At 39.5% G+C, this 24,182-nt stretch overlaps 1 protein-coding gene across 1 annotated transcript in view; it reads left to right on the top strand.

Annotated features, from left to right (window-relative positions):
- Positions 1 to 24,182, top strand: part of MEI4 (meiotic double-stranded break formation protein 4) — a 203,623-nt gene that overhangs the window by 39,508 nt on the left and 139,933 nt on the right. The window contains exon 2 of the mRNA XM_065888658.1: positions 1,240 to 1,775. Within this exon, the coding sequence (XP_065744730.1) occupies positions 1,240 to 1,775 (536 nt within the window). The remainder of the gene's footprint in view (positions 1 to 1,239; positions 1,776 to 24,182) is intronic.

The raw sequence follows: 24,182 nt of genomic DNA, 5'->3' as shown, positions 1-24,182 counted from the left end.
GTGGCTGCATAGATGTATGCATGTGCTGTAGAACATTCAGTGAGAATTTTGTGTGTACGTTTTACTGATAATCATTTTACAAACAACAGCCTTTTTGTGTTTACGATGGCATCTCTGTCACAAAATGACCCGAAGTTACTAAGTTAAACCTGAACTGCAGTATGTCTCAGCTGATGTCAGAAAATTCTGGTGGTTATATATATAGTTTCAAGGATCTGTGACATACACACACACACACACACATACATATATATACATAGATACAGACAGATATACTTAATAATTATAAATAAGTACACATACATATATACATTGTTTATATATTTATTTTTATATATTAGGTATATGTGTGGGTATATAGATAATTTTTCCAACTTACACTCACGCTACACTCTACATATAAATTCTGAGGTCCTTAATATCTCTTTTAAGATCTTTTGTGACCGGCCTCTACATATTTCTCCAACTTAATATCTTGCCTTATATTTTCTGTAAAAGGAACATGAAACGACTGGTGGGTCCTTATATATACAGTGCTTTTCTTTTCCTTCTTAAGTTGTGCTTTTGTGCGTACCCTTCGGTAGATGGAATTCTCTTCTCTTCCTCCATTCCCCCAACTTTTTAACTTGGAATTCTTGCTTATGTGTTATAAATTAGTTCTACCATCACTTCTTCCAGGAGGCACTGATCTAACTGGGGTGGGCTGTTCAGTGTTCCTCCTATTTTCATAGTGCCCTGAGCATATCTCTATCTTACATACACCTGTTGTTTTTGCAGATACCTGTTGGAATCTATACCAGACAGTGACCTCCTTCAGGTTTCGTGGTCTCTTCTCTGTATCTTTCAAGCATGGCCTTGACTGGGAGATAGTGACTTGACAAAACATGGGTGAATCATCTGTGCTTTCTACCAGATAAAGACCTTGTCTGCAGTCAGTCTAAGCAATTTCATTCACAGTTTCTCCTCTATCAATTTTTATACTAGTGCTTTTCAGATGTTTAATACATATTTCATGCTTCATTTAGTATTTTAAGTTAGAAAAATCAATGTTTAGTTTTTATATGAAGAAATGTTAGGGACTTCCCTGGTGGCCCAGTGGTTAAGACTGTGCTTTCAAAGCAGGGGATGCAGGTTCGATCCCTGGTCAGGGAACTAAGATCCCACATGCTGTGCAGTGCAGCAGCAAAAAAAAAAAAAAAAGATACAGAAAGATAACACTTCTGTTTCTTTCTATTTCAGGAGGTCCATCTTCCCAGTTGCAGGCTCAGGAACCTAGAAGTTCTGAAAACACTTCGACTCTGCTGGAAGATTCTGGGTGCGTTTTATCAAATGATCAGAGAACTGAACCTTCAGAGATGACCGAGCATTCTGGGGAGAGCTGCATCTCCACCCCCTTCCCACCACTGTCCATTGTGAACAGACCTTGTGCTCCTCTGGAAAAGCCTCTGTCTTCTCACATGCAGTTCTTGCAACATCTGCTTGGACTGAAGACCTTGACCGAGTCAGAGAGTCTGAAAACAGACTTAAGCCACTTTGAAAACGCCTCTTCCACAGTATCCGATTCTGTTTTTCAGTTGCTGGATGGCTTGATCACTTTTTACCGAGAACCCAAACTTCCTTGTTCAAGCTTCTGGATCGAAGCTGTGGATACTTTAGCTAGACTGATCGGTGATTGTAACTTATCTAATCATATTCTTAAAAAGTGTTCCAAGAAGTTGGAAGAATTCGAGAAGACCCTGCTACAGGTTATTTTAAGCAACAACCATATCAATCGGGTAAGTAATACATCTTTTCTATGTATGAAATACCATGTCAGTAGTTTGGGCAAGCACGCCCACTGGGTAGTGCCTGTTGTGGTCCCTTGGCCTCGTGGCTCAGTCTCCATCTGGACCTTGTTTGGCAGCCATGTGGAGTTCTGACCCAGCAACATCTGCTTGGGTCCTCACGACCCAGCTATGGCCTCTGATGCCACAGCTTTGTTCTCTCCATAGATGCCTATGCTTTCAAGTTTATGCTTCTCCACTTTGAGTTACCTTCCCTGTTTTTTTATTGGTATCTTTGGATACTTCTCTTTTTTGTTGTTAATTATTTATTTTTGGCTGTGTTGGGTCTTTGTTGCTGCGCGCAGGCTTTCTCTAGTTGCGGCGAGTGGGGGCTATTCTTCGTTGCAGTGTGTGGGTTTCTCATTGCCATGGCTTCTCTCGTTGTGGAGCATGGGCTCTAGGCACGCAGGCTTCGGTAGTTGTGGCACGCGGGCTCAGTAGTTGTGGCTCACGGGCTCTAGAGCGCAGGCTCAGTAGTTGTGGCACATGGGCTTAGTTGCTCCGCAGCATGTGGGATCTTCCCAGAGCAGGGATCGAACCTGTGTCCCCTGCGTTGGCAGGTGGATTCTCAACCACTGCACCACCAAGGAAGCCCTGGATGCTTCTCTTTTGTTTTCCCCTGCCTACATTTTCTTCCTATTGCTCAAAAAGTCTCAATGCTTTTCAGAACACCACTTATACTTATGGTTTTCCAATCTGTAATGTCTATGACCATTAAATTCCTCAGAATGGATTACCTGTACTGTAGAGTTTGTTCTTTCTCTGGCATTGACTAGCAGATGCCTGAAGGTCAAAGACTGTTTTTCTCTTCTGTTAGAATTTCCCTTGTAAGTGGCATAATACCCCATGGACCCACTGCAGATGTGGGTTAATAGAATACATTGGCTGAGGAACAGATGCTATATGGCATTGTTTTGGTTTTTGTTTTTCTTATTTACTTAACATGGCTTAGAAAAGTTGACTCAGGGATTCTTTTCTTACAGGTGACATTGAGGTAACCTCAAGTTGTTTTGTTGTTTGGCTCTTGAGACATAATGGAGAGTTTCTTTTTGGTATTACTTTCTATCTTCTTCACTATCTTATCCTTTGGGATGGTTGTAAATGCCTTCATATTTTAATCTTTTTTAATTGACTACTAAAAATATCAGAGGAGACCAAAAGGTCCATTTAACTTATTTACTACATTTCATTGGGTAAAGGTTCACAAGGTTGTTGGACCTTGTTTTTTCTGATACCTCTCTGTCTCATGTTTGTTCCCAGTGTCATTATCTAATGCTCAGAGTTTTTGTACAATATCGGCTTTACCTGAATTTTCAAAACTCTGACAAAATTGAACTAATAAGCTAATTTGTTGCACGTCCATCTGTTCTTTCCTTCTCTATTAAGGTATGATTTGATCACTATTATAGAAAACTTTACAATTAAGCTTTTGGCATTTTTGAAAGATACTGAATTTTCTGTCTAGCAAACTGAAAATTTTTTCTACCTCATATGGTCAATCAGAAATTAAATATCAGATTTTCCATGGTATCTATCTGCGTTATATAATCAGCTTCTTAGCCATCAATAAATACCTCGAATACTTAATATTCCTAAATCTGTTTTTTTGCATATGTTTGCTCTCTTCTTTTAAAACTACTTTAAACAGGTTTTGTGTGACTTGGAGCCTTCGAGATACTAGCATTCATATTCCTTATCAGTTACCAGATGATGCAAATATTTTTTCAGTCTAGTCTTTCTCTTACTGAAGGATTGGCCAACACAAGAGTAGAGTTGGGAACTGTATGTATAGAAGAAACTTGTGATGGTGCAGGTGGGTCTGAAGTGTATTTTCATACCATTTATCATGGTACAAGCCATTGTTGAATAGTTGGTCAGCAGTGGAAGAATGAGTGAATGAGAGGCTTTGTTGTTTAGCCAATATCTAATTGTTGTCTTGGTCCTGTGTCTGTCTGGGAAGGTTAAGCTGTCCTCTGCTTGCAATTACCTCTACTTTTCTTGGAGAGGTCATTGTTGCCATTTAGAGAAAGTAGGATCATAAAATTGCTCACTGCGTTCACAGTTAGGATGATGGTTCATAAATAAGTTTTAATGACTTTATCTCTGGGGATTTTTCTTCTCCCCAGCAAAAGCATCTTAGACTAAATCATTCAAACTTTTGTCGTTATTACTACCGTCATTATTATTATTACCATTGTCATCTTGTTCCAGATATGTTCACAAAACTTCTTTAGTAGAAAAATTGACTAACAATTACTCTTTATAAATGCTTTTCTGTGTTTTTTTTTAGCTTTCCTTGAGTAATAAACAAAATCTCAAGAAAGAATATATTCTGACACGAAATATAGGATAGCTCCTACTATTATATTTTTTATTGATACTATTCTTGATTTATTAAAACAAAATATCCCAGTTTAGGGGGAAAAAGTACTTCTTTTGCAAAACCTTGTTTCCATAGATTGGAAGTGTTTAATTAAATTATACTGGTTAAAAACGTGAGCCCTGCTATTGATTTCATTAAAGTGAAACTGTGTTTGTGCAATGTGACAGGAAAAGGTGTGGTATGAATACTTTAATATTCTGACTGAGGGATTTCATGTATCTATAATTCACGTATAGTCAGGTTTTAAATAAAATCTAAATATTCAACAACATGTCCTCAACACATTCAGTAGTAAAATTATTCTGACCATAACTTAGTCTTTCTTTAATGATACCAATAAGAACTTGGTATCTTTCAAAATCTTGAGGTCATCATGTTGAATATCAGTTATATTAGAGCTGCATATACATATATATATATATGTGTGTCTGTGTGTATATATATATATATATATATATACACATATGTTCAAGAAATAGATTGAAATGAGATATCTTAGAAATTATTTTGAGTAATTCTCTGATATTAGCTTGGTTGAAATTATTAATAAGTTTAGGGGAAAGTATATGATTTCTGATTTTTTTAGATTTGGATAAATCCTATTTATTTTTGTGCTTTTTTTTAAGGAACTTTATATTATGTTTATTTAATAACAAATTTTTTAGGAATTGTTATCTTAGTTCCATGTCTGTATTATATTTTTAGGATAACCATTAGGTGTAGGACTTGAAGGTATAATCTATAGTGTGACATTTGACAGGCATGGAAGATACATATCTTGAAACCAGATGGCTTCCAGGGGTCTGCAGTGGCCCTGTTCTAGGGGTCCTGGGATGCAATGGTGACTTAACTTGGGTTGAACTGTCTCCTACTTACAGGCTCCAGTATGGCGCCTTCCTCATTCCTCTGGGTACTTGCTTGGGATCAGGAAGGTTTCCCTTTGAGTTATTTAATGCCCTTTGTTTGACTGACAAACTGACCTTTCCTATACTTCCAGACTTCGACATGTGTTTATTTCTGTGATTAGAAACAGCATGAGCTAATTCTAGCATTGTATGGCCACCTATTTCTACTATCATGGAAGTTTAACACTAGAATGCTTATAGTTCTATTTAGATTTTGCAGTGGTATCTTCGTCTTAAATTTTCATTTGTTTTAAAGAGATGGGAATGATTATATTAAGTTAAATAATCGAAACCTATAGTTATCATTGAGCTTTTTAGATATTTAGCATACATTGCTAAATCTTAGAGACATAATAGTGAGTTACTTAGAACACATATTCTTCAGATTTCTTATTTTTTTAAACCATAAAACAACTCTCAGACATATTAATTGTGAAATTGAAAAAAAACTGATTATCAAATAGACATTAAATTAGAATCTTTTGTATGTATGGTAAGCAGAATAATCACATCCTAATCCCTGGAGCTAGTGAATATGTTACCTTACATGACAGCAGGTGGGTGGGATTTCAGGTTGCTTATCCACTGACCTTGGGATGAGGTTTTCCTGGATTACCCACCTTGGGCCCAGTACCCACAAGGGTGCTTGTAAGTGAAAGAGGGTGGCAGGAGAGTCAGTGTCCAAATCAGAGAGAATTTTGAAGATGCTATGCTGCTTGCTGTAGAGGTGGAGGAGGGGGCCGAGAGCCAAGAAATGCAGGCTGGAGAAGGCAGGGAAATGGGCTCCGCATGGATGGCAGGCCTGCCAGCCCCTTCCCTTTGGCCCAGTGAGACCCGTTCAGACTCCCGACCCCCAGAACTGTAACGGAATAAATGTACGTTCTTTTAAGCCACTAAGTTTGCGGTAGTTTGCTACAGCAACCACGGGGTGTAATAAGCTGTGTTCCCCATTTTCATATGGTAACTCTGTGAGATACGTGTGGTTGCCATTCTTATTTCCACTTGATAGATAGGGAAGATGAGGCTCAGAAAACTAGTTAGCAGTGCTGTGCACACTAGCCCCTCGATGAGGACGGCGTGTGGCTGTGCTTGCTTGCTCCCTTCTCTCTCCTCACAATCCTCAAATCTGGAAGACCGACCCAGATGTCTGCAGGTATCGCCTGCAGAGTCCTCTTCCCACCTGCTGCCGGCTCCCTGATGCTCATCCCTTCCTGCCAGAGTCCTGACTCGTCTGGCCCCGTCTGATCCCCCGCCTCACGGCTGGGAGTCCGGCGGTGGCCCCGCTGGATCCGCGAGGAGGCACATTCCTCATCGCAGCCCGTGGGGCCCTTTCCTACGGCCTCATCCAGCCTCTTTGGCCTTAGCTCTCTCCATTCCATCCTAAACCTTCTTCACCCGGTCAGGCAGGCGTGTTTGTGGTTGTCCGAGGACTTGCTGTTCTGTCCCTGCCCTCTGTGCTGCAGGACCTTCCAGGCCCTTCTGCTGTCCAGCCAGTTCCACCTGGCTTTCCAGACGGAGCTTGAGGCTCAGCTCCCTGGAGAAGCTTCCCTCGTCCCCTGCCTCCGTCTCCCTTTGGCTGACAAAGGCTGATTAAATACCCTTCCCATGAATTCACCGCAGCACACGTCTCACTGTGCAGGGGCTCCTGACTCGGATTTATCCTCCATCAGAATCCAGTCTCTGGCCCAGTGCCAGGCTGTCCTCACTCTGTGTCCTCAGGGCTCCATGTTGTGCTTGGTGGGGTGGGTTTGGGGGTCTCACTGTAGCTGGTGCAGGTGGGATCTAGGCTCCTCCCGTGGCCTTTGCTCCCACAGCGGGCTGGGCCACAGTCTTTTCCTGTGATGTTTGGTAGCTTTAGGGAGGTTATCTTTTAAAGCTCTCCATCTTGCTAGGATGCCCCTTTTCTGTCCTTTGGCTAGGGGAGCAGACTTTTATCGTTGTTGTTGTTGTTTTTGTCCGTACTCATTGGCATTTCTGGGTTGTTGGCTTTTTTATTTCCAAATGTGGGATAAACGAGACAAAAAGGAAATCAGATCTATTTTTTGAGGACCCTCCATACCTTTTTCCATAGTGGCTGCACCAATTTACATTCCCGCTTTTCTCCACACCCTCTCAATCCCACTCCTGGGCATATATCTGGAGAAAACCATAACTCGAAAAGATACATGCTCCCCAATATTGACAGCAACACTGTTTGCAATAGCCAAGACGTGAAAACAACCTAAATATTTAACCATTGGCAGATGAATGGATAAAGAATATGTGGTATATATACACAATGAAATATTACTCAGCCATAAAAAAGAATGAAATAATGCCATTTGCAGCAACATGGATGGACCTAGAGATTGTCATACTAAGTGAAGTAAGTCAGACAGAGAAAGACAAATATCATATGATATCACTTATATGTGGAATCTAAAAAAAAAATGGTGCAAATGAACTTATTAACAAAACAGAAATAGACCCACAAACATGGAAAGCAAGCTTATGGTTACCAAAGGGGAAAGGTGGGGAGGGATAAATTAGGAGTTTGGGATTGATATATACACATTACTATATGTAAAATAACCGACAAGGAACTACTGTACAGCACAGGGAGCTATACTCAGTTTTTTGTAATAACCTACAAGGGAAAAGAATCTGAGAAAGAATATATATATATGTATATGTACATGTATATATATGTATAACTGAATCACTTTTCTGTACACTTGAAACTAACACAACATTGTAAATGAACTATACTTCAATTTAAAAAAACAAACAAAACAAAAACCTAAGTAATTACAGAAAAAAAAAAAGAAAACCGGAGAACTCACCACCTAGTCCTTCCTTTGGTCCTAAGGTTCATAGCCTGTCCACCTGTCAGTCTTCTTGGGTGTGTTTTAGATATAATGCCTAGGGTTTTTAGTACTTAGTGAGAGGATGAGAGGTACGCAGGTCCACTTTCCAGAAGTGGAAACCTGTAAATGTATTTTTAAAATATGTACTATTCCATATTATAATGACAAAGAGCTAACCCTCTGTCCACCGAGACAAAGAGCTAACCCGAGACCACCATGGCCAGGTCTGTACTCCTCTTCTGCCCCCACTTACACCTGTGCTTTTAAACAAAATGCTTATGCTCCTATTTCTCAAGTTATTTTCTTTTTTATCTGTTCACTTTTTATCATAGAAGACAAAAATTTATGTCTTATGTGGCTGCTCTCAATCATAATTTTGTCATAGTTTTGGTTAAGTAAATATTACATATTCATATTATTATAAATATGTCATGACGTATTTGTATTATTGTAAACATGCCAAGATGTATTTGTATTATTATAAACATGCCAAGACGTATTTGTACTATTGTAAACATGCCATGATGTATTTGTATTATTATAAATATGTTACTGCATATTTATATTATTATAAAGATGTAATTTTTAACACCAACACATCTAATATACAATGGTTTCATTTCCTATTTTTACAGCTTTTTTTTCCTTAGGATATTTTTGTCCACTTGCTTAGTTTTCTGCATACCTATAATTGATGCTTCTTTCATATACTTTGACAGGGTTGTAAACATCCTCTCAGTATGGCCAAACAAATTAAGTCACTTATCAGTTCCATCTTTTATTTATTTTAAGATACACCTTCTGGAGCCCTTCATCTTCCTGTTCTCATCTGGACTGAGCTTCCTGTGTCTCTGATCAGCTTTATTCCATGGACTTCTTTAATCACCACCCTGGGAATTCCCTTTGCTGCTTTTTTGTGCTGTGTCTCTGAGTCCCTAGATCTCATATATTCCTTTCCTTAGTTTATAACTTCATTTAGGTGATGCACATTGTTTACGAGCTCACTTAGAATGGATTCCTGGGATGTAAACTTGAAAAATATTTGTTTGCTTAAAATATTTTATTCCAACTTTAAACTTTATTGGTGGATTAGGATAGATTTCTGGTTGGAAATCATTTTTTCCGTAGAATTTATAACATTTTTCTACTAACTTCTGGATTCCAGTGTTTCTAATGAGATTTCCAGTGTAATTCTGATTGTAATTCCTTCAATGTGATCTATCCCTCAACCTCGCACACCCGCAGAAGCACTTAGGATCTCTCCTGTTTCCATTGTTTTGTAATTACAGATGGTGTACCTCAGTGTGGGTCTTTTTCTTGAGTCCTTGGTGGGTCTTTGAATTTGGGATTCCATCTTTCAGTTCTGAAAAATTTTTGAATAGTTTTTCTCATATATTTCTGCCTTTTCTCTGTATCCTTTGTCTAGAACAGTTCTTGGTCTGATCCTCTAGATTTCTTATCTTTTTTTCTTGTACTGTTTATTCTTTTCCTTTTTCTTTTTCCTGGGAGATTTCCTCAACTTTTTCTTTTAGCCATTCTATTGAATTTTTATTTCTGCTGAAATATTTTTCGTTTGTATGAGTTCCTGTTCTCTTGATTGTTCCTTTTCATAGTTCCCAGTTCTTGTTTTATGTACAGTAATGTGTAAAACTTTTATATTTTCCTTGTTCCCTGCTTTGCCTCTATTTTCTTCTGGTCTTGATTTCCCCATCTCAGTTGATCACTGTTTTTCATACTTGAGGCTTTCCAGTGCCTTGAACTAACCTGGAAAGATGGGCAAGATTTAGAAGGGCCCCCTGAAAGATAACTTGGGAGAGGTATGCCAGCTGCTTGACGAGAGACACTGAGGCAGGGGGAAGCTTGGAGAGCCCTGGAACTGCTGCAGTCTGGGGGGTTCGGTTGGGAAGGAGTGGAGCTTTGGAAGACATGTGCCTAACGAGATGAGAAGGTCCAGGTAGTGAAGTTTCTTCTATTGTTTTGTTAAATAACTCGAGTTTCTTCTGCAGCCCTGAGGTATAAGGTGTACAATTTAAAATCATGTGCACAATTTTGTGTGTTGGAGCATGTGCTCTTTTTCCTAGGAGGGCGCTCATCCTTTTCATGTGATTCCAAAACGATGCTGTGATCCCCAAAGTAAACAACATCTGGGAAAACCATTGAGATTGACTTGCACACCCCACCCAAATAAATACGTCAAAACATGACTCAAATCTTACTTCACTCATAAATTCTGTCTTTTCAATTTGATCCTGAAATGGGCTCCTCTTCTGAACTTCTGTAGTGATTATTGTCTACATAATTCACTTTTCTGTTTGCCATATGCTGTATTATTTCAGCTTATCTAGTATGGCTTGAATTTTTTTTAATGTTTTATTAAACCTGTCAAATGTTTTTATCACAGAGATTAACAGCTTAGGTTAGCACGCCCAAACTTTTATTTACTAGCGCTGGCCTTAGATAACTGATATCGAGTTCCACATCTATAAAATGGGGACAGTAAATGTGATTACCTCATAGGGCTGTTGGGAATTTTCAGTGTGTAGATGCAAATGAAGTGCTTATTAGCATAATATCAGGTATCATATGCTCTCCTGAGGAAGGGCCATATCCTATTTTCTCTACTATTCCTGATATAATGCTGAGCTCATTCCAGGAGCAAAGTGAAGTATTTTGTGAATTGAAAATAAGAGAATGAAAGTAAATGACAGGTTATACTTCATATACTCCTATATACTTAAATACCATCTTCTGTCTTTTGGTCAAATTTTTCTGTGTATAAAACCTTCCCAAGGAGCAGCTCTGTCTTGCTGACACTGTAATGACATTCCTGAAGCACCTCCATGTACTAGGCAGCAGGGCCTCATTTTGTGGTGTCACAAACATACCCTTCCAATGGCCACAGCTTCCCACTGACCGATGAGCTTATTAGCAGGTATCATGGATTTTTCTTCCTATTTTAATTATAGAAAATCAATTTTAGGGACTTCCCTGGTGGTCTAGTGGTTAAGACATTGCCTTCCAATGCAGGGGTGTGGGTTCAATCCCCAGTTGGAGAGCTAAGATCCCACATGCCTTGCAGCCAAAAATATGAAACATAAAACAGAAGCACTGTTGTAACAAATTCAATAAAAACTTTAAAAATGGTCCACATAGCGGGAAACTTCAAGGTGGCGGAGGAGTAAGATGTGGAGATCACCTTCCTCCCCACAGATACATCAGAAATACATCTACATGTGGAACAACTCTTACAGAACACCTACTGAAGACTGGCAGAAGACCTCAGACTTCCCAAAAGGCAAGAAAATCCCCACATACCTGGGTAGGGCAAAAGAAAAAACAGAGACAAAAGAATAGTGATGGGACCTGCATCTCTGGGAGGGAGCTGTGAAGGAGGAAATGTTTCCACACACTAGGAAGCCCATTCACTGGTGGAAACGGGGGGCGGGCGGGGAGGAAGCTTCGGAGCCACAGAGGAGAGCACAGCAACAGGGGTGCAGAGGGCAAAGCGGAGAGATTCCTGCACAGAGGATTGGTGCTGACTGGAGCTCACCAGCCCGAGAGGCATGTCTGCTCACCTGCTGGGGCAGGTGGGGGCTGGGAGCTGAGGCTCAGGCTTTGGAGGTCAGACCCCAAGGAGAGGACTGGGGTTGGCTGTGTGAACACAGCCTGAAGGGGCTAGTGCACCACAGTGAGCCAGGAGGGAGTCTGGGAAAAAGTCTGGAGCTGCCTAAGAGGCAAGAGATCATTGTTTTGGGCTGTGCGAGGAGAGGGGATTCAGAGCACTGCCTAAACGAGCTCCAGAGAGAGGCGTGAGCCATGGCTATCAGCACGGACACCAGAGACCAACATGAAATGCTAAGGCTGCTGCTGCAGCCACCAGGAATCCTGTGTGCGAGCACAGGTCACTGTCCACACCTCACCCCACCCCAGGAGGCTGTGCAGCCCGCCACTGCCAGGGTCCTGTGATCCAGGGACAACTTCACCGGGAGAACACATGGCGCGCCTCAGGCTGTTGCAACATCACGCCGGCCCCTGCCACTGCAGGCTCACCCCGCATTCTGTACCCCTCCCACCCCCGGCCTCAGTGAGCCAGAGGCCCCTAATCAGCTGCTCCTTTAACCCCGTCCTGTCTGAGCGGAGAACAGACGCCCTCAGGCGACCTACACGCAGAGGCGGGGCCGAATCCAAAGCTGAACCCCGGGAGCTGTGCGAACAAAGAAGAGAAAGAGAAATCTCTCCCAGCAGCCTCAGGAGCAGCAGATTAAAGCTCCACAATCAACTTGATGTACCCTGCGTCTGTGGAATACATGAATAGGCAACGATTCATCCCAGAATTAAGGCAGTAGACTTTGGGAGCAACTGTAGACATGGGGTTTGCTTTCTGCATCTAATTTGTTTCTGGTTTTGTTTATCTTAGTTTAGTATTTACAGCTTATTATCATTGGTAGATTTGTTTATTGATTTGGTTGCTCTCTTTTTTTCTTAACATATATATATCTTTTTCCTTTTTCTCTTATTGTGTGTATGTGTATGCTTCATCGTGTGATTTTGTCTGGTATAGCTTTGCTTTTACCATTTGTCCTAGGGTTCTTTCTGTCCATTTTTTTTTTCTTTTTTTAGTATAGTTTTTAGTGCTTCTTATCATTGGTGGATTTCTTTATTGGTTTGTTGCTCTATTCTTTCATTCTTTTTTATTTATTACTTTTAAAATTTTATTTTTAATATTGTTTTTATTTTAATTATTTTATTTTATTTATTTATTTGTCTTTCTTTCTTTCTTTGTCCTCCCATTTTCTTCTGACCTGTGCGGGTGACAGGGTCTTTGTGCTCCAGCTGGGTGTCAGGCCTGAGCTTCTTAGGTGGGAGAGCTGAGTCCAGGACATTGGTCCACCAGAGACCTCCTGGCCCCACATAATATCAAATAGCAAAAACTCTCACAGAGATCTCCATCTCAATGCTAAGACCCAGCTCCACTCAACGACCAGCAAGCTACAGTGCTGGACACCCCATGCCAAACAACTAGCAAGACAGGAAAACAACCCCACACATTTGCTGAGAGGCTGCCTGGAATCATAATAAGTTCACAGAAACCTCAAAACACGCCACCGGATGCAGCCCTGCCCACCAGAAAGGCAAGGTCCAGTCTCATCCAACAGAACACAGGCACCAGTCACCTCCACCAAGAAGCCTACACAACCCAGTGACCAATCTTACGCACTGGGGGAAGACACCAAAAACAACGGGAAATACAAAACTGCAGCTGGCAAAAAGGAGACCCCCAAATGCAGTAAGTTAAGCAAAATGAGAAGACAGAGAAATACACAGAAGATCAAGGATCAAAGTAAAAACCTACCAGACCAAACAAATGAAGAGGAAATAGGCAGTCTACCTGAAAAAGAATCCACAGTAATGATAGTAAAGATGATCCAAAATCTTGGAACTAGAATGGAGAAAATACAAGAAACATTTAACTAGGAAATTGAAGAACTCAAGAGCAAACAAACAATGATGAACAACATAATAAATGACATTAAAAATTCTCTAGAAGGAATCAATAGCAAAATAACTGAAGCAGAAGAACGGATAAGTGACCTGGAAGATAAAAGAGCAGAAATAGCTACCACAGAGGAGAATAAAGAAAAAAGAATGAAAAGAATTGAGGATAGTCTCAGAGACCACTGGGACAACATTAAATGCACCATGATTCATATTATAGGGGTCCCAGAAGAAGAAGAGAAGAAGAAAGGGACTGAGAAAATATTTGAAGAGATTATAGTTGAAAACTTCCCTAATATGGGAAAGGGAATAGTCAAGTCCAGGAAGCTCGAGAAACCCATACAGGATAAATCCAAGGAGAAACATGCCAAGACATATATTACTCCAACTATCAAAAATTAAATACAAAGAAAAAATGTTAAAAGCAGCCAGGGGAAAGCAACAAATAACATACAGGGGAATCCCCATAAGGTTAAGAGCTGATCTTTCAGCAGAAACTCTGCAATCCAGAAGGGAGTGGCAGGATATATTTAATGTGATGAAGGAGAAAAACCTACAACCAAGAATACTCTACCCAGCAAGGATCTCATTCAGATTCGATGGAGAAATTAAAACCTTCACAGACAAGCAAAAGCTAAGAGAATTCATCACCACCAAACCAGCTTTACAGCAAATGCTACAGGAACTTCTCTAGGCAGGAAACACAAGAGAAGGAAAAGAGCTACAATAACAAACCCAAAACAATTAAGAAAATGTTCATAGGAACATACATATCGATAATTACCTTAAATATAAATGGATTAAATGCTCCAACCAAAAGACAGAGACTGGCTGAATGGATACAAAATTAGGGCCTGTATATATGCTGTCTACAAGGGACCCACTTCACACCTAGGGACAGATACAGACTGATAGTGAGGGGATGGAAAAAGATATTCCATGCAATGGAAATCAAAAGAAAGCTGGAGTAGCAATTCTCATATCACACAAAATAGACTTTAAAATAAAGACTGCTACAAGAGACAAAGAAGGACACTACCTAATGATCAAGGGATCAATCCAAGAAGAAGATATAACAATTGCAAATATTTATGCACCCAACATAGGAGCACCTCAATACATAAGGCAAATACTAACAGCTATAAAAGGGGAAATCGACAGTAACACGATAACAGTAGGGGACTTTAACACCCCACTTTCACCAATGGGCAGATCATCCAAAATGAAAATAAATAAACACAAGCTTTAAATGATACATTAAACAAGATAGACTTAATTGGTATTTATAGGACATTCCATCCAAAAACAACAGAATATACTTTCTTCTTAAGTGCTCATGGAACACTCTCCAGGATAGATCATATCTTGGGTCACAAATCAAGCCTTGGTAAGTTGAAGAAACTTGAAATTGTATCAAGTGTCTTTTCTGACCACAACGCTATGAGGCTAGATATCAATTACAGGAAGAAGTCTGTAAAATATACAAACACATGGAGGCTAAACAGTACACTACTAAATAACGAAGATATCACTGAAGAAACCAAAGAGGAAATCAAACAATACCTAGAATAAATGGCAATGAAAACACAATGACCCAAAACCTATGGGAAGCAGCAAAAGCAGTTCTAAGAGGGAAGTTTATAGTAATAGTCCTACTTCAAGAAACAAGAAACATCTCAAATAAACGACTTAACCTCATGCATAGTGCAATTAGAGAAAACAAACTAAAAAACTGCAAAGTTAGCAGAAGGAAAGAAATCATGAAGATCAGATCAGAAAAAATGAAAAAGAAATGAAGGAAACGATAGCAAAGATCAATAAACTAAAAGCTGGTTCTTTGAGAAGATAACCAAAATTGATAAACCATTGCCAGATTCATCAGGAAAAAAGGGAGAAGACTCAAATCAATAGAATTAGAAATGAAAAAAGGAGAGATAACAACTGACACTGTAGAAATACAAAGGATCGTGAGAGATTACTACAAGCAACTATATGCCAATAAAATGATGACCTGGAAAAAATGGACAAATTCTCAGAAAAGCACAACCTTCCAAGATTGAACCTGGAGGAAGTAGAAAATATAAACAGATCAATCACAAGTGCTGAAATTGAAACTATGATTAAAAATCTTCCAACAAATAAAAGCCCAGGACCAGACGGCTTCACAGGTGAATTCTATCAGACATTTAGAGAAGAGCTAACACCTCTCCTTCTCAACCTCTTCCAAAATATAGCAGAGGTAGGAACACTCCCCAACTCATTCTACAAGGCCACCATCACCCCCATACCAAAATGAGGCAAAGATGTCACAAAAAAAGAAAACTACAGGCCAATATCACTGATGAACATAGTTGTAAAAATCCTCAGCAAAATACTAGCAAACAGAATCCAACAGCACATCAGAAGGATCATACACCAGGATCAAGTGGGGTTTATCCAAGGAATGCAAGGAATCTTCTACATATGCAAATCAATCAATGTGATACACCATAATAACAAACTGGAGGGCAAAAACCATAGGATCATCTCAATAGATGCAGAAAAAGCTTTAGTAAAAACTCAACACCCATTTTTGATAAAAACCCTCTAGAAGGTGGGCATAGAGCAAACTTACCTCAAAATAATAAACTCCATATATGAGAAACCCACAGCCAACCTTGTTCTCAATGGTGAAATACTGAAACCATTTCCACTAAGATCAGGAACAAGACATGGTTGCCCACTCTCACCACTATTATTCAAAATAGTTTTAGAAGTTTTAGACATAGCAATCAGAAAAAGAAAAAGAAATAAAAGAATCCAAATCAGAAAAGAAGTAAAGCTGTCACTGTTTGCAGATGACATGATACTATACATAGAGAATCCTAAAGATGGTACCAGAAAACTACTAGAGCTAATCAATGAATTTGGTAAAGCAGCAGGATACAAAATTAATGCACAGAAATCTCTTGCATTCCTATATACTAATGCTGAAAAATCTGAAAGAGAAATTAAGGAAACAATCCCATTTACCATTTCAACAAGAAGTATAAAATACCTAGGAATAAACCCACCTAAGGAGACAAAAGACCTGTATGCAGAAAACTATAGAACACTGATGAAAGAAATTAAAGATACCAGCAGATGGAGAGATAAACCATGTTCTTGGATTGGAAGAATCAACATTGTTAAAATGACTATAGTACCCAAAGCAATCTACAGGTTCAGTGCAATCCCTATCAAACTACCAATGGCATTTTTTACAGAACTAAAACAAAAAATATCATAATTTTTATGGAAACACAAAAGACCCTGAATAGCCCACGCAATCTTGAGAAAGAAAAACTGAGCTGGAGGAAACACGCTCCCTGGCTTCAGAGTATACTACAAAGCTATAGTAATCAAGGCAGTATGGTACTGGCATAAAAACAGAAATATAGATCAATGGAACAGGATAGAAAGCCCAGAGATAAACCCACACACATATGGTCACCTTATTTTTGATAAAGGAGGCAAGAATGTACATTGGAGAAAAGACAGCACTTCAATAAGTGGTGCTTGGAAAACTGGACAGCTACATGCCAAAGAATGAAATTAGAACACTCCCTAACACTATACACAAAAATAAACTTATAATGGATTAAAGACTTAAATGTAAGGCCAGACACTTTCAAACTCTTAGAGGAAAACATAGGCAGAACACTCTGTGACATAAATCACAGCAAGATCCTTCTTGACCCACCTCCTAGAGAAATGGAAATAAAAATAAACAAATGGGACCTAATGAAGCTTAAAAGCTTTAGCACAGCAAAGGAAACCATAAACAAGACGAAAAGACAGCCCTCAGAATGGGAGAAAATATTTGCAAAGGAATCAACGGACAAAGGATTAATCTCCACAATATACAAGCAGCTCATGCAGCTCAATATCAAAAAACAAACAACCCAATCCACTAATTGGTGAAGACATAAATAGACGTTTCTCCAAAGAAGATATACAGGTTGCCAACAAACACATGAAAGGATGCTAATCATCACTAATCATTAGAGAAATGCAAATCAAAACTACCATGAGGTATCACCTCACACCGGTCAGAATGGCCATCATTAAAAAATCTACAAACAATAAATGCTGGAGAGGGTGTGGAGAAAATGGGACCCTCCTGCACTGTTGGTGGGAATGTAAATTGATACAGCCATTATGGAGAACAGTATAGAAGGTCCTTATAAAAGTAAAAATAGAACTACCGTACAACCCAGCAATCCCACTACTGGGCATATATCCTGAGAAAACTGTCATTCAAGAACAGTCATGTACCACAATGTTCATTGCAGCTCTGTTTACGATAGCCAGGACATGGAAGCAATCTAAGTGTCCATCAACAGATGAATGGATAAAGAAGATGTAGTGCTTATATGCAATGGAATATTACTCTGCCTTAAAAAGAAAAGAAATTGAGTTATTTGTAGTGAGGTGGGTTTACCTAGAGACTGTCATATAGAGTGAAGTAAGTCAGAAAGAGAAACAAATACCATATGCTAACACATATATATGCAATCAAAAGAAAAAGTTCTGAAGAACCTAGGTGCAGGACAGGAATAAAGACTCAGACATAGAGAATGGAGTTTTGGACAAGGGGAGGGGGAAGGGTAAGCTGGCACAAAATGAGAGAGTGGCATGGGCATATATACACTACCAAACGTACAATAGATAGCTGGTGGAAGCACTCGCACAGCACCGGGAGGTCAGCTTGGTGCTTTGTGTCCACCTAGAGGGGTACGATAGGGAGGTTGGGAAGGAAACGTAAGAGGGAAGAGATATGGGGATAAATGTATATGTATATCTGATTCACTTTGTTATACAGCAGAAAGTAACACACCATTGTAAAGCAATTATATTCCGAGAAACATATTTTTTTTAAAAAGTGGTCCACTTAAAAAAAAAATCTTAAAACAAGAAAATCCAATGTAAGTTAACTATTTGAGTGTCTTGGTTTCACTTACTCTTTGCACCCATCCCTTCCTGTCTAGGTTATGTTTCTGCTCTCACATTTGCTAGCTGTTGATTCCCCTCAGATCGTCCTTTTTGCTTAGATCACCAATGATGTGGCCTTCAGGCAGTTTTTAGGTAAATCTGAAGATACGTACGGTTCATGAAATCAGATGTTATTTTTCACCAATCTGTGTTTCCTAGTTTTGGGGGTTTGTTTGTTTGTTTGGTTGTTTTTTTTTGCGGTACGCGGGCCTCACTGCTGTGGCCTCTCCCATTGCGGAGCACAGGCTCTGGACACGCAGGCTCAGCGGCCATGGCTCACGGGCCCAGCCGCTCCGTGGCGTGTGGGATCTTCCCAGACCGGGGCACGAACCTGTGTCCCCTGCATCGGCAGGCGGACTCTCAACCACTGCGCCACCAGGGAAGCCCTACCTGCCAGATTTTAAAGGCTACTCACAGTCTGCTTTTTTTTTTGGACACTCCTGGGGAAACAGAAGTTGTGTCTAAGGTTAAGCCTCCATGCCCCTTTGCATCTTTTTTGCAGAGCTGTGTTTCAAAAAAAAATTCTAGGCTAATATTGCTGCAGTTGTAGTTTAATTTAATAAGCATTTACTGAAACAAGTTGTGTCATAAACTAAAATCTTAATACTCATTTGACCACTGCATAAATCAGACATTCCTTGGATTTTGTAAGTAGTGTTTAACTTTCAGCACTCATTCAGAGGAAACAGGAATAGACAGAGCATAACTTGGTTCAGTTTACCTTCAAGGTATAGTTTATCTCTTCCTAAGATAATTAACTGCAGTCTATCTTCATATTATACTTCATAGCTTGTGAAGCGGTTTCACATGGAGTTTATTATCTCTTCTGTCAACAGCTCTGTGTCATGGCTGTTATTACTATCTTCAGTTTATAGGGGAAAAGATTGAGGATAGGTAGGTTAAAGGACTCAGTAAAGTTACTTAATTAACAGTCATGGAACACCTGTGTCTCAAACCTATAGATGTGACCACAGATTTTTCCCCTTTTCTACTATATATTATTTCCATCATTAATTTAAAAATTATATCTATACGTTTTTGTCCTAAATGCAAAAGAAGTAAACTGACTTCAATTTATGGGATAAAAAAATATTCATTAGAAATCAAAGACCTTAGCAATATTTCTCTCAGTTTTATAAGAAGAATATGTATAGTTTGGGTAAGTTGCTGCATTTTATTCTGTACAAAGGTTTATGTTTATAGAAAGCAATAATGGAAAGAAAAAACTGCTCTGCATTATAATATAGGGTCACTTGTTCCTTTTTTTCTTTATTGGCTATAAATAACAGTCTGTTGGAGACTTTATGATTGTGTATTGAGTCGTATAGCACTAATTGCTAATTGAGTATATAAACTATGTGGTTTTGCTTGTGTCTACATAAAAATTAAAATATCTTCCTTCCTGTTTTAATAAGTTTTGTGAAATACATTTAAATTTTGCTCTTTATAAATTTGTAAATAGGAATTTGAAGCTATCATTTTTTATATAGTTTATTTTTCCCACTGAGTTCAGAATCTGCTTAAAGTACCCACCGCACTTAGTTATCAGTGCTCATAAGGGTTGGAAAAGCTTAAATCATAAATGTGAGACCTGGAAAAATCGAAGAATTCTGAGAACATTAAATTGCTTCTCCTTTATTTATAGGCAACGATGACTTTGAAGCAGAACATTTTACTTTGAGCATATAATTAACCATTAACTCATTTATTTGTTTTTCCCATGGTATTTTTTGAGTGTGAGGTCTATAATGTGAAACACGGACCCCTCTAATGGGCTGGATTCTGTCAGAGATACTGGATATACTGTGGTTGACTAATGAGACACAGTCACTGACTTAGGGAGCTAATGAGATAGCCATAAACTGTAAACCAACGTAACAGGTATGCAGAAAAGAAATGAGCAGGGTGCAATGGGAGAGGATGAAAGAAAAGATCTAATTTAAATCGGTGGGACCTGAAAGGCCTCATGGAGGAAGTAGCATTTAAATAAAATGAGAGGGAATTTGGAGTAAGGACTTTTGAGACAGTGGTTGCAGCATGTGCCCCTGAGACAGGATGGGGGAGTGATTGGAGGGTGGCGTGTGCTCGAGTTGAGAGAGAGAAGGGCGGAGAGCTGCGTAATGAGTTTGGGAAAGTATGGACTCTAATGGGTTGGTAGGATGCCTACTGTGTTTATTTCCTGGGGCCGCTGAAACAAATTGCCATAATCTCGAAGGCTTAACAACAGAAATTTATTCTCTCACAGTTCTGGTGGCCGGAAATCTGAAATAAAGGTGTTTTTGTCTAGAGATGGCTAGGGGAGAGTCTGTTCCTTGCCTCTGACAGCTCCTGGTGGCTTCTGGCATTGCTGGGTTGTGGCTGCATCCTGCTGTCCTTCATCTTCACTGTGTGTCCAAGCTCTGTGCCTCTTACTTATGAGGATACTGGTGATGGTATTTAGGGACTTCCTGAACAATCCAGGATTCTCTCTTCATTTCAAGATCCTTTACTTAATCACCTCCGCAAGGACCCTTTTTCTAAATAAGATAGTGGCATTCACAGGTTACAGGCACTTGATGTAGATATCTTTTGAGGGCCATGCTCTAGCCTACCGCACCTACCCACTGTTCGTTTCCACTCTTATTACCCTTTGATTTTATTAAAATGTCTATCCCTACCTATGTACAGGTCATGCATGTGTTTCTCTGGGCTTCTGGGGAAGTTTCTTCTCATTCTCTGAGAGATTCCTAGAAGCAATTCTCCATCTCTTCCTCTGGCTACTGTCTTGAGGAGATGTAAAGCTGGGACTCACAATCATCCTGCAGCATCTGAAGGGCAGAGTAGCTACATAAAGGAGGGTCCAGTCCAGAAAAACCACAGGAAATCCTACCAGAGCCGGTCAGCAGCCAGAGCAGCCTCCTCAGTCTCTGGATTTCCACTCACAGGAGTCAGTGCATTTCGTTAGCCTTTCAAGTGGTTTGAGTTGGGTTTTCTGCAACTTGCAGCCCGCAGCATCTTTTGGATAGGCTGCTGCAAGGAGTTTGGATTTTATTTGCTGTGCAATGGAAGTCATTGCTTTAGGTTTCAAAACCTCACTCTGGATACCTCTGAAGTCATTGATTAGAAAGGGAACAAGAGGTGGAGGTAGAGAAACCATTTAGGCCCTGTTGCAGTCCAGGTGAGAGTGGATGACGGCTTACACTAGGTTGGTGGAGGTAGAAATGAAAAGAGTTACACAGATTTAAAATAGATACTGGGGACAAAAGTATGTGCTGGAAGATTTCTCCTTAAAGTTGGTAGAGTGAGGACAGACATCTAACTTGGCTTCTACCCTGATTAAAACAATAGTAAAGGACTTTTTAAAGGCGTAAGCATATGGGGGAAATGGGAAACCAGACAATAGCAACAAACTGTTAGAAGCTGGAGAAGACTTGGACAATTGGTAAATGCCTTAGTGGGTCCAAGAAAACAGAATTGTAAAGGAGCATTTGAGAAAGCTATTATCCAAACTAGTTTACACAGTAGACTTGCCAAAGACTCAGAAAGTAACTCTGCTAGTTACCTTTGGAAGAGGAAATGGAGACCAGGTGGCGGTAGGTAGAATAAGGAGGTTTGGTCAGAAGTGTGCTTTGAAAGCATTAGAGCCCTGGATCCCCTCCCCTACCACACATGGCGGGGATGTGCCACTCCCACAACCGGCAAAAGCCTGGGGATTTATTCTCTGGAAACAGTAGTAGTAATAATAATGATAAGGCATCTTATTCTGGAAATTAGAGCTGAGGGTAAAGGTACTCTTTTTAAACGGGGATTAAATAAACCTACGTGTACGGTTGCTGATACTTCCCCAACTTTCTTCTCCCATTTGGCTCCAGAACACTGGCAACAAGACCTTTACTTCTCAGACGGCAAATGAGAAATCTTTTCTAGGGAAATTGAACATCCCAAGAGGAAAAGCACGAATGCACTGAAATCAAAGTTTCCCTAAGGGAAACAGCAGTGGATCCTGTACTAAAGCTTATAGTGCACTAGCCCCACCCACAAATGGGAGCTTGCAGTCAGCTTTCAGTCGTGGCTCTTATGATGCAGAATTAGCAGATTTCTGAGGAAAGTGTCTAATATGAAAGTAAGTTCCTGAAAACAATTTGGTGGATTCAGAGAGCAGGCAGAGAGGCAAAAGTTAAATTTAGAAGTAAAATATATATGTATATATGTGTGTGTACACACACACACATACACACACACATATATGTATTATATATCTATATATATAGTTAATGGTCTCAGAAAGGTAAAAGCATGTTTTGTAACGAAAAAGAAAATGGTGCTTTAAAATAAAATTTTCAGGGAATAAATAAGACTTTTAAAATTAAAATTACTAAAGGTTTGGAAGTTTAGGTAGGGAAATCTTCCAGAGAGTAAAGGAAGAAAGAAAATAGAAAATAATGGAGCGATAGAAAGAAAGCTGGAGGGCCAATTTTTGGAATCGAACATTTGAATTATAGAGTTCTGGAAAGAGGGAATAAGAAAATGAGAGGAAATCATTGAAGATACAATTTAAGAAATTTCCTAACAGTGAAAAACCTGTATTTTTAGGTTGTCAGACTACCAAGTACCCTGTACTTGGATGAAAATAGACTTAAACTAAGGCCATCACTGTGAAATTTCTAAATATTATCTCAAAGAAAAAAGCTGCTTCCAGAGAGAAGAGGAAACACATTTACAGTTTTATGAGCCAAATACCAGGAATACACATATTTCAGATTTTTCAAAAGCAAAAATAGTGGAAGAATTGAAGACAATGAAATCTTACCGAATATTTTCCAGGAAATTGATTTCCAACTCAGCATTTGGTACCTGATCAAACTATCAATCAAGTATAAGAGTAAATGGGGATATTTTCAGGCACATTAGGTCTCAGATTATACCTCCCATGTATGTATTTTCTCTCAAGACACTATTGATGCTGTCCTGTCACAAAATGAGCTAGTGAACCAGGAGTAGAAGGCAGGAAACACAGGAAACGGAAAACAACACATGGTGGAAGGTTACGCTGAAGGCAGTTTCAGGACGGCAGCGTGGCACAAGGCCTAGAGAGCAACCTGGTGGAGTCGGTCAGAGGTTCCAGGCACGAGCCTTTAAGAAAGCAAGACTGACAGAATGTGGAGTATGTAGGAACATCTTCAGAGCAGATTAAGACAATTGAAGAAGAGTGTGGGGGTGAATTTTTATTACGTGCATAAAAAAATTAACCAATGAATAAAACTAGACAGTTATTAATTACAGGGAAGAACGTGCAGAAAAGGAAAAATGTGTAGTAATCTACGTGGTTTGGCTGTGCATAGCATTTATGTAGTTACAATAATGTAAACACAGAGTGGATATCTATCCAAAATCATGGATGAAAAGTGGATGTGTGTGTGAATGTGTGTGTGTGTGTGTGTGTGAGAGAGAGAGAGAGAGGAGGAGAATGGAGATGAGTGCAGGGCAAAGAAAGATAGTCCCTTCTATAGTGGAAAATCAGTGTTTTTAAGGAAGTATGTTATTTATAATCATGAGGGTAAATACCAAAAGAATCAGCTAGAATAGTTTCAAATGAGAATGATGGTGAAGAGGGGTAGGGTACCACTGTCTTTGGGATAAATGCTGTACAACTCTTGGACAGTATCTGCTTGCAACACTTTAAAAAAATTTAAAACTGAAAAAAGTATGTTAGAGGGAGAATCCACTGGATTTGGCT

This window comes from Phocoena phocoena, chromosome 12 (assembly GCF_963924675.1).
Source record: "Phocoena phocoena chromosome 12, mPhoPho1.1, whole genome shotgun sequence".
Lineage (NCBI taxonomy): Eukaryota > Metazoa > Chordata > Mammalia > Artiodactyla > Phocoenidae > Phocoena > Phocoena phocoena.
The sequence above is the reverse complement of the archived record's forward strand: the minus strand, read 5'-3'. Positions and strand labels throughout refer to the sequence as shown.